The 14,375-nt window shown below is 42.9% G+C and overlaps 1 protein-coding gene across 5 annotated transcripts; it reads left to right on the top strand.

The window, feature by feature from the left end:
- Nucleotides 1-415: 415 nt before the first annotated feature.
- On the top strand, nt 416-14,070 carry LOC310783614 (RILP-like protein 1). 5 transcript variants are annotated; one of them, XM_083644510.1, is made up of 10 exons: nt 416-961; nt 3,798-3,948; nt 6,700-6,818; nt 6,930-7,322; nt 9,293-9,481; nt 9,982-10,145; nt 10,244-10,342; nt 11,161-11,248; nt 11,502-11,661; nt 13,541-14,070. In XM_083644510.1, exons 1-10 carry the CDS (start codon nt 668-670, stop codon nt 13,633-13,635), a joined length of 1,752 nt encoding a protein of 583 aa, XP_083500636.1. In that variant the 5' UTR covers nt 416-667; the 3' UTR covers nt 13,636-14,070. The 5 variants fall into 5 exon arrangements, with proteins under 5 accessions (XP_083500636.1, XP_083500637.1, XP_083500635.1 ...); XM_083644511.1 differs by having other exon boundaries at nt 9,979-10,145; nt 11,523-11,661; XM_083644509.1 differs by having other exon boundaries at nt 9,979-10,145.
- The last annotated feature ends 305 nt before the right edge of the window (nt 14,071-14,375 follow it).

Here is a 14,375-nt window from a genome sequence, read left to right as displayed (position 1 = left end):
GAAAAAAAATCTAAATTGCAATGGGCCAAATCAGAGTCATTGAGCTAGTAAGGGCCATATTTAAAAAAAAGAATCATGACATGCACAGTATGACAGGCATTTCGTTCAGGTATCGGGGGCGGGGGCTTTTGCTACCTTCGGGTACTGGCTAAATGTTGTAATTTGGAAAAACCTCACATGAACGACCCACCAGACTGGTAACCACTAGTGGTGGTAAAACACTGACTGTATAGATCAGTGGGTAAAGTTGCCTAGCCCTAGATGTGACGTCCAAGGGGCGGGGAGCATTGTGAATCAATTACTGAAGGGAAACAATGTGTTGTATTCATTGACTGTATAATGTATTTCACGACTGAAGGACGAGCTTCCGAGGAGACCTTGAAGGTAGCGTTAGCATTCATAACAGTACAGTACAGTACAGAAGTGCCGCCCGCACTTGTCAAAGTTGTTTAGATAATAACCAACAAACAGGAACGGCGAGTTTTACCAAGTTTACATCATCTGGCTTGCTGAAACCTAATGCTTGCCTTGAAACTATTATTTAAGACAAATTGCGGGGTAGAAAAGGCGTCAGGGGGGAAGGATGGAAGACTATGTTGAATGTAGAGCATAAAAGAGAGGTGTAGTCTATGGTAAAGAGTGGCGTTGCAGAAAACAAACAGCCACCATGGAGAGCTGCGTGTCGGTGTCGGCCTTGGAGAAGCCCGCCGCGGAGCTGACGGTGATGGACGTGTATGATATCGCCGCGGTGCTCGGCCAGGAGTTTGAGCGGATCATCGATCAGTTCGGCTGCGAGGCGCTGCTGCGGCTCATGCCCAAAGTGGTGCGGGTCCTGGAACTGCTGGAGACGCTGGTCAGCCGCGGGGCCGCGGGCCAGGAGGCCGAGCAGCTGCGGGGGGAGCTGGACAGGCTTCGGCGGGAGAGGAGCGACCGCTCCGAGCAGGACAGGAGACACCAGAAGGTCCGAGACCACAGCCTGGAGCAATCTGAGATTTACAGCAACACAACACACTTGCCTTGAGAGCAGAGCAGCATGTTTTGTAATATAGGCTACAATAACGAGTTAATTACAGAGTAACTTTGCAACAACATAGGCATAGCAACTTTCCCCAACTCTGACAAACTTATAACAAGTTATCATGTAACTTAGCCCTAACCAATCACTTAAGTTATTACTAGGCCTAGAGAACATTTAGTTAATTATAGACTACATTTGATATAACTAGTAATTATTACTGTTGAACAATGTAGCCTACTACTTCACTGGCCTACTGTAGGCTAAACGGTAACACTTCATAATACTGTAACACAAAAAATGGGTAGTTACTGAGGAACGAGTAAGGAACGAACCATTAGTTCATGAATAGTTAATGATTAGTTAATGAGTAGTTGATAGGTAGTTCCTTAATGGTAGTTACTTAAGAACTGACCATTAGTTACCATGTTAACGAACCAGTAAGTAATGATTACTTCCCTAATTTTTTTTTTTTTATATGTTTTCATTCACTAGTTCATTAATAGTTGATGGGTAGTTCCTTAAAGATCCTTAATGGTAGTTACTTAAGAACTGACCATTAGTTCCCATGGTAGTTACTAAAGAACGGACCATTAGTTACCATGTTAACGAACCAGTAAGTAATGATTACTTCCCTAATTTTTTTTTTCATTTGTTTTCATTCACTAGTTCATTAATAGTTAATGAGTAGTTCCTTAAAGATCCTTAATGGTAGTTACTTAAGAACTGACCATTAGTTCCCATGGTAGTTACTAAAGAACTGACCATTAGTTACCATGTTAACGAACCAGTAAGTAATGATTACTTCCCTAAAATTTTTTTTTTTAAATATTTCACTAGTTCATGAACAGGTAGTTCCTTAAGAACTGACTATTAGTTACCATGTTCGTGAGCATGACTCCACCAAATACTTACCAGTTGTTCATGAGTACTCATCGTTACTTCATGATTACCTTACCATTATTTACCATGTTAGTGCATCATTACTTCCTGCTTACTTTACCATTAGTTCCCATGTTTGTGCCCCCTCAAGTGAAGCAGTAAATCTTACTGAGTAGTTACTAAGGAATACACCATTACTTCCTGCTTACTTTACCATTACTTAACATGTTTGTGCCCCCTCAAGTAAAGCAGTACATCTTCCTGAGTTGTTACTAAGGGATACACCATTACTTCCTGCTTACTTTACCATTAGTTCCCATGTTTGTGCCCCCTCAAGTGAAGCAGTACATCTTACTGAGTAGTTACTAAGGAATACACCATTACTTCCTGCTTACTTTACCATTACTTAACATGTTTGTGCCCCCTCAAGTAAAGCAGTACATCTTCCTGAGTTGTTACTAAGGGATACACCATTACTTCCTGCTTACTTTACCATTAGTTCCCATGTTTGTGCCCCCTCAAGTGAAGCAGTACATCTTACTGAGTTGTTACTAAGGAATATACCATTACTTCCTGCTTACTTTACCATTAGTTAACATGTTTGTGCCCCCTCAAGTAAAGCAGTACATCTTCCTGAGTTGTTCCTAAGGAATATACCATTACTTCCTGCTTACTTTACTAGTGAAGACGAATTTATTCAAGTATGCAAATTTAAAAAGTGTAGCTTCTCCACTTTAGTAAAGTACCCTACCCCACTTAGGAGATCGAGGTACCCCACTAAAACCACGCCCCCGAGGCGCTACGACCTTCAGGGGCGGAGTTACCTTTTTTGGCTCCACCCACCCCCGCCGGAAGCCAGGGAAAGGGGGCGGAGCCTATTTTTCACATTCGAACTCCTTGGGGGCGTGGCTACAGTTCTAGCCTACTTTGGTTAGGCCACGCCCACCGGAAGTGCGATATGTAAACCCTACCAAAAAAAGTGTTTTTTTTACTAAGTGTTTGAGCCAAGAACTAGTGAAATATTAAAAAAAAAAAAAATTAGGGAAGTAATCATTACTTACTGGTTCGTTAACATGGTAACTAATGGTCAGTTCTTAAGTAACTACCATTAAGGAACTACCTATCAACTACTCATTAACTAATCATTAACTATTCATGAACTAATGGTTCGTTCCTTACTCGTTCCTCAGTAACTACCCATTTTTTGTGTTACAGTATTATGAAGTGTTACCGGCTAAACACCTTACTGTCCTACAAAACCCAAGAGCAGGGGGGATATCGATTTTTTTTTTATTCTTGCCGCCAGTAATATGAAAATGTAAAAAAAAAAAAGTAGGCTATATAAGTGGACAGGACTGGCATGACATTTAATATAGCATGAAAACCTTGGTGATGCCCTTTGACCTGTAAACAGACAAAAAGTTGTTATGGACTGGTCTACTACTGTATTAGCAATTCCTAAAGCCTGTAGCCTATGGACTATTCCCAGTGCCATATAGAGGAACTGTATTTTGGATTACATGATCAGTTTATTACTAACATGCTAACACAGAAACACAGGCAGAAAGGAAAAGGCACTGGACACAACTTGAAATAATGTGGTAACAGCAGACGACAACTGGTAACATTGATTCGGTCTGACCTTGGAAAACAGTCATGCCAAATTATGTCTATAATCAGCCTGAAAGCATTATTACAATCTTATGTAGCTGTGATGATGTAAAATAATAATAAGAATAATAACTGAAACTTCACAACTTTTGCACTGCATGCATAATCCAGTAGCTTGCCCATCGTCACACAGTTCTATCCAACTTCCTTCTCAGCACATATCAAGGCATCTGTGCTTGCATTTATTGTGGCGGTGTTTGTGTCTGTGCTGTGCTGCGTCTCCGGTCAGGACCTGGAACTGGTGGAGGATGTGTGGAGAGGGGAGGCACAGGACTTGCTCTCCCAGATCACTCAGCTTCAAGCGGAGAACAGGAGGCTGCTGACCAGCCTCGCCCTCAAAGACTCGCCCATCACAGAGGAAGACCTGCAGAAACAGGAGGGTAGGCGGCGCACAGCACAGCCCACATACAACAGTCAATCACATAAGCACTAGTTGTGGATATTGCTTGATACGTAACACATCCACAAATGACAACAATAACTTAAAATAGAGATCTGATCTGATTGAATATTTTCAGTCCAAAACATGGTACTCATTTGGAGAAAGTGATACCTACACATAACTAATTATTACTGGCACACACACTAAAAACAAATTCTCTGGTTTTAGTATTTTGAGAGACGCACAAATGCTAAAATATACCATTTCGGCTGTCCTGATAAGGAAGATTGTTGTGAATTCTTAAATTGGCAGGTAAAAAAAATACTACATTTTAAAAGATGGGATCATCACTACATTTGAAGTACTGTAACACATCATTTTCTAAATAATATTTCTTCAAAATGGATACATATTGTTGTGGAATCAAATGCTTTGGTTTGGTTCTGTCCTGTGCTTCAAAATCCCACTTGATTTATTAATTAATTTGATTAATCTTCAAAACAAGCACATGAAGTCAGAAAATAAAGCCAGGTACATTTGAAAAACATCACCCAGGATCACACAATAAAGCTGCAGAGCTTGTTTCCATTGTGCTTCTCAATTTTCCATCTTTGAATCCACCCACTAATAATAATAATAATAATAATAATATTAATACATTCAATTTATATAGCACACTTTAAAATCCAAGGACTTCACAAGGTGCTTTACAGATGCATGATAAAAGCAATCAAGCAATCAAACAAGGAAAAATAAAAAATATAAATATAAAAACAGCTACTAAAAGAATAAAAAGATAAAAGGATAAAAACATAACACGTGTAAAGAGGGAGGGAGGACCCTAGGGGAAAGCTAAAATAAATAAGTGGGTTTTAAGTTTTGATTTAAAAACGTCAAAAGAGTCTGTAGCCCTGAGTGGTCCTGGGAGCTGATTCCACAGCCGGGGGCCCAGTGAGGAGAAGGCACGGTCACCCATGCTTGCCAGTTTGGTCCTAGGGACAGAAAGGAGGTTGGAGCTGCATTATCTGAGTGAGGATTGAGGGGTGACTAGTTCTTGGAGGTAGGTTGGAGCAGTATGAATGGCCTTGTATGTTAACAGGAGAAGTTTGTAGGTGATGCGGTGGTTAACTGGGAGCCAGTGAAGGGAGTGCAGAACCGGGGTGATGTGCTCTGACTTGTGTGTTTTTGTGAGAATTCGGGCGGCACAGCTTTGGACAAACTGAAGTCTCTGGATGGTTTTGGATGGAAGGCCAGCGAATAGGGAATTGCAATAATCTAAACGGGAGTTGATGAAGGAATGAACCAGTTTTTCTGCATCAGGTTTGCTTAGTGAGGGGCGTAGTTTGGAGATGTTCTTCAGATGGAAAAATGAGGTTTGACAGACGGATTTGATGTGTGCGTCCGTCGAGAGATAGTGATGAATCCAGTGTGACACCAAGGTTAGTTATGAGTGAGGAAAGGGGGATGGAGTGGCCACAGATGGTGATGTGGGTGATGGCAGCCTTTTGTGTTTGCAGGGTCCCAATGAGAATGGCCTCAGGTTTTACTGACATTTATAGATGCAGATAGTTGGCACTCATCCAGTGATGGATATCTTTGAGGCATCCAGCAGCTCGGGATAGGCCAAGGTGTTTGTCGGGGGACGTTTGCAGGTAGATCTGCGTGTCATCTGCACAGGAATGGAATTGAATGCCATGACTCCTTAGTATCTGTCCGAGGGGGAGCAGTTGAGTTGACTGCTTCTGAAGAAGGAAATGCAGTCTAATGAGTTGCCAATTCAGCCTGCTATCAGGCTACCGAATCACATGTACGGTACTCACTGTAACCATTACTATGTAGGGCAGGTCAAACAGTTGTTGCACTCTTATGAACCACGCTGCCTGCTACAAATCAATGCTTAGTGTCATGTGCTAAGCTATAATGAAACTGTGCATATTTTAAACTGCATGGCGAATAATCGTGAGGATTAAATTGTCAGAGTTGCTGTGTTGTTGAAGTCTTGCCACCATGCCTGCTGCTGTGTCAGATCTTGTCAGTGACCTCGATACTCAGTTGATGCTGACTGTGTAAATACTGTGCAGTATTACAGTAGCAGCAACGCGCTGTCCTGTTAGGACTTGCCGTCTGAATCAGTTGCACCTATTTTTCAGTAGAAATACACTATCCAGGGCTACAAATGCCATGTGTGCGGAAATATGACTTCATAGTGTATAAACTAGCCTACATTTTGTCTTAGTTGATGTGTGGTCGTTTGTCAACTGTTCCATGCAGTTCAGCGTGTTTCCACTCACGTGGGGAAATGTATATGGTGCACGCTTGCATGTTGGTGTAAAAGAGAGGAGGGGGGGTTGTGAAGGGGGGGGGGGGGGGCACCCGGGAGCCTGTAAACTATTTTTGAAGCAGACCAAAATATACATAAGCCTTGTGTGAGACTCTCATGGTGGCTACAGCGATACTTGCGCTCAGGGACAAAACACACACACACACACACACACACACACACACAGACGTGCGCGCGCGCATGCACACACACACCTTAGGAACCTGAAGCCAAATGTGGGCACTAGTGGGTCATTACTCTCTGCTGTCTGACACACATTCATCTAAATTGCAGTCATGGTGGGTGTAACAAACCCGTTAATAGCAGGTAGAAGTCCTCCTGACCTTCAGTATCACACAGTCTCTAAAATGGACTGATGATGTTACGTCTGTCAAAATGTTGTGTATGTCTTCCTTGTGATACCTACAGGAATGTCAGAGAAGGAAAGACAGGTGATGAAGAAGCTGAAGGACATGGTGGATAAGCAGAGGGATGAAATACGGGCGAAAGACCATGAGCTAACACTGAGAAACGAGGATGTTGAGGCGGTGAGATTTTAGCCGCACAAACTGGCCTCTGACAAAAGAATTCACGCGGGGGGAAATAATCTACGTTTCTTTAACCAGAAGATTAAAAAACACAAATTCCCTCATCTGTAGCTCCAGATGCAGCAGCTTCGACTGATGAGGATCAACCAGGACCTTCGGCACAGGATAGGTGTGATGGAGGCCCAGGGCAAGGCATTGATCCAGCAGAGGACGGAGCTGGAGGCGGCGGCCCAGGCGCGGCTGCAGGAGCTGGGCTCTCTGCAGCAGGAGGTGGCCAGGCTGAGAGAGGAGCGACGCGAGGAGGGGGAGGCGACCAGGCTGAGTGAGGAGCACCATGAGGAGGGGGAGGCGGCCAGGCTGAGTGAGGAGCACCATGAGGAGGGGGAGGCGGCCAGGCTGAGAGAGGAGGGCCACGAGGGGGAACTGGAGAGAGAGGCTGCTAACACGCAGTCCGCCTCTCTCATCAAGTCTGGGACGTCGCCGTCTACATCAGCACAGACGGCAGTAAGCAAAGAAAAAATTACTTCAACAGCCGATAAATAGAGAATACAAAACACGCTGATAAGGCAGTGTTTCCCATACATAAAGGAATTTGTGGCGGGCCGCCATAAAAGGATTTGGACCGCCACAAAAAGATGTTGACCAAATTTTTTTTTTTTTTTTTTTTTTTGTTACAGTGCACCTGAACGCAACATGCAAGATATCCGCTGAATAAGTGTCCAATAAATGTTCATGTCATTCTGGCCAATACTTCTGTTATAGCATTTCAGTCTGGAATATGGAATATCTTTCAATAATCTATGATTTAGCTGCTAAATTGTCAAATACCGCCATCTGCTCGCTACCCAGGCACTTATGTATGTACTTAACCTAACTAACTTAACCTAACTAACTATCCGGTGTGCACAACACTGTCAGCCTAAACTCCGGCTGACACCCCAAAAACCTACAATCCGCTACAGAAAAATGTATATTGTTTGTTTATTAACTGGCCCATCGCCTTCTATCATTTCACAAAAGTGGCAAAGCAAGTTGAGTATCCCTGACCTATAGGGAGAAATTTAGTTTGTCATTGTAAACCCACAGCACAGTAATGATGACATGTTCTTCATAGATCTAGCCTTTTAATTTTGCTCTTAAGCTTTCTCAAAGTACACCAAATTCATGCATTTTACTTTAAAATGTTTTAAAAAATCTCGTTCCCCACCACAAATACTCAAAATCCTGTGGGAAACACTGTAAGGTTTGGGTTAAAGTGGTTAAAGGATAGTTCCAGACAGTTATGTTTAACTTGGGCCTTATTTTCCTAGTTTTTGCCATAATGATGATTGAGGATTCAGGTCATATTAGATGAAGTAGGAGAATGAGATTTCATTGCTTCAGCTTGAAAGTGTTCTTTACGTGTTTCACTCATCTGAACGCCCACATCGAACTTCATTTGTATTCATGAATTTAAAATCCACCATCATAGAGCTCAACAGTCAGGTGACTTTCCGTGAAGTTTCCAGCCCCGGAAGAGAGTTCCCCATTCATTTTCTCCATAGACATTTAGAAAAATCCTTATATAAAGACGGCACATTGTCTCAGTGGTTAGTACTGTTGCCTCACAGCAAGAAGGTCCCGGGTTCGAACCCCGGTCCGTCCCAGGTCCTTTCTGTGTGGAGTTTGCATGTTCTCCCCGTGTTCGTGTGGGTTTTCTCCGGGTGCTCCGGTTTCCTCCCACCACCTAAAGACATGTATGTTAGGGGTTAATACTCCTGTCAGTGCCCCTGACCAAGGTACTGGCAAAAAGAACTGGAGTTGGTCTCCGGGCGCTGCACTGCGGCTGCCCACTGCTCCTAGTTCTAGGAAGGTTCCTAGTAGAGGATGGGTCAAATGCAGAGGATGAATTTCCCCATGGGGATAAATAAAGGATAACCTAACTTAACTTTTTAAGGCTGGAACCAAGCCAGCCCATGACTGAATATAAACTGAAATAAAACAAATGTTATTTTCTTTTCCCCGTTTTTATTTTTTGTTTTTGCTCCAAGTGAAATGCTCTATGGTCACTCCTGTTTCAGTAGGTCACAGGTTGGCTTGTTTCCAGCCTTAAAACTCATCATACAGTATAAGGATTTTTCTAAATGTCTATGGAGAAAGTGAATGGGGAATCCTGTTCCGGGGCTGGAAACATCACGGAAAGTCACGTGACTATTGAGCTCTATAAGCAAACTATGGAAGAGATTTCTCACTTTTCATAAAACGGATGCAGCAAAACGGCTTGGAGACCTGCTTACCGGGGTATGCGATGTGTCTGCCAAACTGAAAACTTTTGATCAGTCATACGCTGAGCTAGAGGCAATTACAATGTGCAATGAGTAATAAGAATTTGACCAGAAAGCGGTGTATATTGGTGTCTATATAGGCCCAGTATTTGTGCCTAGAAAGGCTGCTTTTCTAGTGCGTTAAGTGGCTGTCATGTGTCTCAAATCCAGTCCTTGGTGGCAGTACCAGCTGACTCCTGCAAGCAAAATTCAGTTTGGGTGGAATGTGGAGGGGACACTGGCTTCCTGGCTGACTGCTTTGAGTCAGAGAGCAGCGCTTCACTCCTCCCAAGTTCAACAGAGGGGGAATTGAACGAGGAAGATGGTGACGAAGACGAGGACGTAGCAGTGTTATTACTGGTAACACCAGCTCTTTACCTGCTCAAACTTTTCTCTACACACAGGCGTGCTGTGGGTCATAGCTGCAGCCCAGTAACAGACTATTTTACATAACATTTTCAAGTGTCAAGTCTCACATGATGTGACATGCTTTCAGTTGACATTAGAAGATTTACGTTTTAGGATAAGTACACAAGCCTTTGTCTCAAATGAATAACATCTGATTTGTTAAAGACTTTTTGGAAGGTGCTCCGTCTTTGGTCTGTTGTTTTTGCTATTAAATGAAAGAGTTCCCAAAACAGTTCCAATGTACTCTTCAGACAAAATGATTGATAAAACAACTCCACTTTATTTTGCCCATGCTGTGGCCTTCATCAGGGACCACCAAACTTCATTCAGTTTAGAATGATGGAGCTTTCTAATACTTTTGTAGTGCCGCTACGTCTATGTTGTGCAGGGAGGGGGAGAAAAACAAAACAAGAAATAGCAAGAACTCTGACGGTGTGTTTGGACTCCAGCAGGCGTTAGGTGATGAGGAACCAGAAGAGGAGAGGGGCAGCCTGGAGGAGCAGGAGTCAGACAAACCTCGCTTCACCCTGCAGGAGCTGCGCGACGTCCTGTACGAGAAGAACGAACTCAAGGCCCAAGTGTTCATGCTACAGGAGGAGTTGGCGTATTACAGAAGGTCCGCTGTTATCTATGAAATTGAGATTTTGGGTGTCTAAATAATCCATATCACACTCGACTCTAAACGTGAACGATGACCTGTTTCATATCCCTCAGTGAGGAGTTGGAGGATGAAGTTTGCTCCACTGCTTGCATCCCTTCCCCTCTGCCATGCGCCACTCCCGCTGAGCCGTCCGAGTCGGGAATCAGACGTTTGTGAGTAACGAGCCTGACGGGACCAAAAAGCTTTACCCTCAGCCTAACTCATAGACCAGGTTTACCCTCAGCCTAAATCATAGACCAGGTTTACCCTCAGCCTAACTCGGAGACCAGGTTTACCCTCAGCCTAACTCATAGACCAGGTTTACCCTCAGCCTAAATCAGAGACCAGGTTTACCCTCAGCCTAAATCATAGACCAGGTTTACCCTCAGCCTAACTCATAGACCAGGTTTACCCTCAGCCTAACTCAGAGACCAGGTTTACCCTCAGCCTAACTCATAGACCAGGTTTACCCTCAGCCTAACTCATAGACCAGGTTTACCCTCAGCCTAAATCATAGACCAGGTTTACCCTCAGCCTAAATCATAGACCAGGTTTACCCTTATATATTCACACATTCCCCAGTGATCCAACAAGCTTTCACAGATAAAGGTACTTTACTGACCATGGAGTTATTAGGACTAAAACAAGTTGCATTTGTTGTCATGCTCCTTGATGTGAAGCGTTTGATGGCGCCAGTAAACTTCAAAATGTGGCATGCCCAATTATAACAGAAATGCTTTGAAAAGAGAATAAACTCCTTCTGTCAGTAATGAGCGTCTCTCTGCTTCACTGAGGCTCAGGAAAACAAAACACATTGTCACATTTCAGTTTCACATCAATGCTTCCGATATCTTGTGTCTTTGTAATTCTCTAACTCTCCCTCTCGATGTCTCTCCTGTGTCCTGTCTCCATCTTCTTCTCTCTGTTTTTCTCTCCATACCCTCCACCTGCCCGCCCTTTTCCATCTTCATCTCTGTGCTCATCTGGACAGGATCTTCACGGCTATAATGCCGATGGTGGCAGCTGGTTTGATTCATGATGACCCCACGCTGCTGCCAATCAGAAGGCTTATTTCCTTTGTATGAGCTTGAATTCAAATTACTCTTATATTCTTCTTATATCATTGATTTTGTTTGATGGCATCACAATCAATCAATCAATCAATTAATTAATTGTATATGTATACTGTATATATTCGATTGATTGATTGATTGATCCCCTATGTGTTCACATGTCATTTAACAGAACCTGTTGAAAGGGTTTGATACATAGATTAGTAACCAACTGTTACAGTATAACACCACCCAGTGTTAAATATGTTATCACCTGCAGTCCTTTTTCCTCACACTTAAGGCTGGAACACACCAACCCAACTTCAAAGGACTAGTGGCAACGAAGGCCGACTCTTGTGTCGCCTCACGTCACCTGTGTCGGAGCCAAAACATTGCACTTGAACACACCGCGATGACTACAGCTGACGGTCAACTACCACGTACGTTCTGCGCCCTGCGTGAGACCAGGACTGCGGATAGAACCAGATACTTAGGATATAACCAGATACTTAGAACAAAGCAGACAGAGTTTGCCTACCATTTTCACACCACTCTGCACTCTCGCTCACCACTTAAACGGTTTCCTAATGTAGCTACTTCTAATCCAGAATATGTCTGATAAAACATTGCAAACAGCACTGGTGTTGTCAGCTCTGGCCTGGTCTTTTGCTTGTGGAAGGAGAAAGGAAGAGGCAGAGGTGAAAAATAAGGAGAAACAGCACTAAATTGGTGACATCATACAGCAGGCCTATTCAACTGGCGGCCCGGGGGCCAAATCCGGCTCGCCAATCAAGTCACACCGGCCCGCAGACCAGTTCTGAGGGGGAAGACAAATCTCTCTCCCTGTCTCACCTCTCTCTCCGTCTCACTCACCTCTGTCTCTCCCCCCCCCCTTCTGTCTCTCTGCCACTCTCTCAATGACACAGAGGCTTCATCAGCAGATAACGATCAGGTCCTGTTTCCGTTTTTCATCTGTGGATTGATTTTGATGTGTAACTATTTTCTAATTTCTGTTATGAAAAGAAAATAGAATTACAAAAAAAAACATGGACCATGAGGCTATGATTAGGTGACTTTTGCAATGTAGTAAAATCAAACATTTTAAAATGTGGTGGCGCTGATGATAATAATAGCTCAGGGAAATGTCCGGCCCCCGGGCCCTTAGCTTTCTGACAATGTGGCCCCTGAACAATATAGTTTAATAGCCCTGTCATACAGCGACAGGCTCAAGAGGCTTTTTCAAAGGCCACATCGCTGTGAAAATATTTGTGTATTGGACTGATCAGATGAGATGAAGTTTTGTGCGTGCCCTCTGTTCTTGTGCACTGCTTCGGTGCGGGACACACCGCAAAAATGAGACAATAGACCCTTTTCACAGTGGCCATTTTGTGTCTAAAAGGCAGGATGTACCAAAACATTAATTAGGGTTTCCAACTTCCAGTCCATTTAGGTGTTCCAGTGCTGGGGCCCTAATTAGTGAGTTGGTTGCACCTGTGTTTCACAAAATGGCAGCTGTGAAAAGGGTCTATTCCGAGGGCCGACGGTCGGCTTGGTGTGTCAGGCTTTATCTGTGATGGCTGTTCCCTTGCTGTGTGTGTGTGTGTGTGTGTGCGTGTGTGTGTGTGTGTGTGTGTGTGTGTGTGTGTGTGTGTGTGTGTGTGTGTGTGTTTCCTCCTCTAGGTTTACAGATTCCTGCATGTATTTTGGTTTAGAACTAATATGCACTGCACTCCTGTTTCACCATTACAATGTTATCTACATGTATGTGTTACTAGAAGATAAGTCAACTTTGCTCAAGTCCAAAATCAGTCTCAAGTCTTGAGGCACAAGTTTAAGTCAAGTCCATGTCATTCATGTTGAGTCTAAATGTAGATCACCAAGTCAAGTCAGAGCAAATCAAGACTCCAGTATCAGTTTAATATCTTAAAGACAACTAAACATCTAGGACTTTTCAATGCAGTGCAATGCAATGAGCATCATGAGTTAGATTTTTATAATCAGTTTAAACTTCAATAAATTCAGTCATTCCATACAAATTTATAAAACAGAATTAACATTGTCAAAGTCAAGTCCCAAGTCACCAGATCCAAAGTCAAGTCAAGTCTCAGACATTCTCTTCATGCAGCAAGCCAAGTCTCAAGCAATTAATAGTGTGACTCGAGTCCCCATCTCTAATAGTAATCGGATTTTTGTTAGGGTTAGGATTTGGAGTTTGTTGTTTATGACACTGGAATTGATTTTATTTATTTTTATCTTCAATTTTATTTCTCTCTCTCTCTCTCTCTCTCTCTCTCTCTCTCTCTCTCTCTCACTCTTTAGGTATAGCATGTTCCCCAGGACTGACGGTGTGTGGGAGGCTTTGCATCAACTGCTTCTTCAGGAGTAAAAGCCACGGAAACTCCTGCAGCCACTAACCAGAAGTTGATTTCACTGGTGCAGATTCTCATTCCCTTGCCAGCAGTCTCTGGATACAAATGTGACAGGTCAGACACAGGAAGGGGAGTTGATGGGACGTCTTGGGTTATTTACCACCAGGTGATGGACAGGTGTGTCGGATGGCAAAGTATTGGAACGCTGTTTGAATATGATTTCAGGTGAGGAGACTCGGGTGACTCATGACTCATTCTGCCACAAAGAGGCTGCATCTAATGAAATAAAGTGCTTGGTGTCAACTTTTGGTCTAGGATGCTTCAACTGCTTTGCAAAAACTCTATTCACCTTTGAAAACAAATGGATGGCTACAGGAATGTTTATTGTAACAAATAAAATAAAAAGCATGTCTGTAAGCTATTATGCGGCAGAATGCACCTGTAAAATATTCATTTTGAAAACATGTAATAAATTGTATTTTCATCTTTTGTCAGGTGGTCTTTTGTGTTGCTATCAAACATTGATATGACTCCATACTGTATGTGTGTGTGTGTGTGTGTGTGTGTGTGTGTGTGTGTGTGTGTGTGTGTGTGTGTGTGTGTGTGTGTGTGTGTGTGTATATATATATATATATATATCTATCTCAATCATGAGAGACCGGTTTGCAGGTTTAAACAAGATACTTTATTTAAGATGCATTATTTATCAAATGCCATGCATGGCAAGTACTTTGGCATATATATATATATATATATATATATATATATATATATATATATATATA

The sequence above is a fragment of the Poromitra crassiceps genome (genome assembly GCF_964638095.1).
Source record: "Poromitra crassiceps genome assembly, chromosome: 10".
In the NCBI taxonomy this organism is placed as follows: Eukaryota; Metazoa; Chordata; class Actinopteri; order Beryciformes; family Melamphaidae; genus Poromitra; species Poromitra crassiceps.
This window is presented reverse-complemented; position numbering and strand designations above follow the sequence as displayed.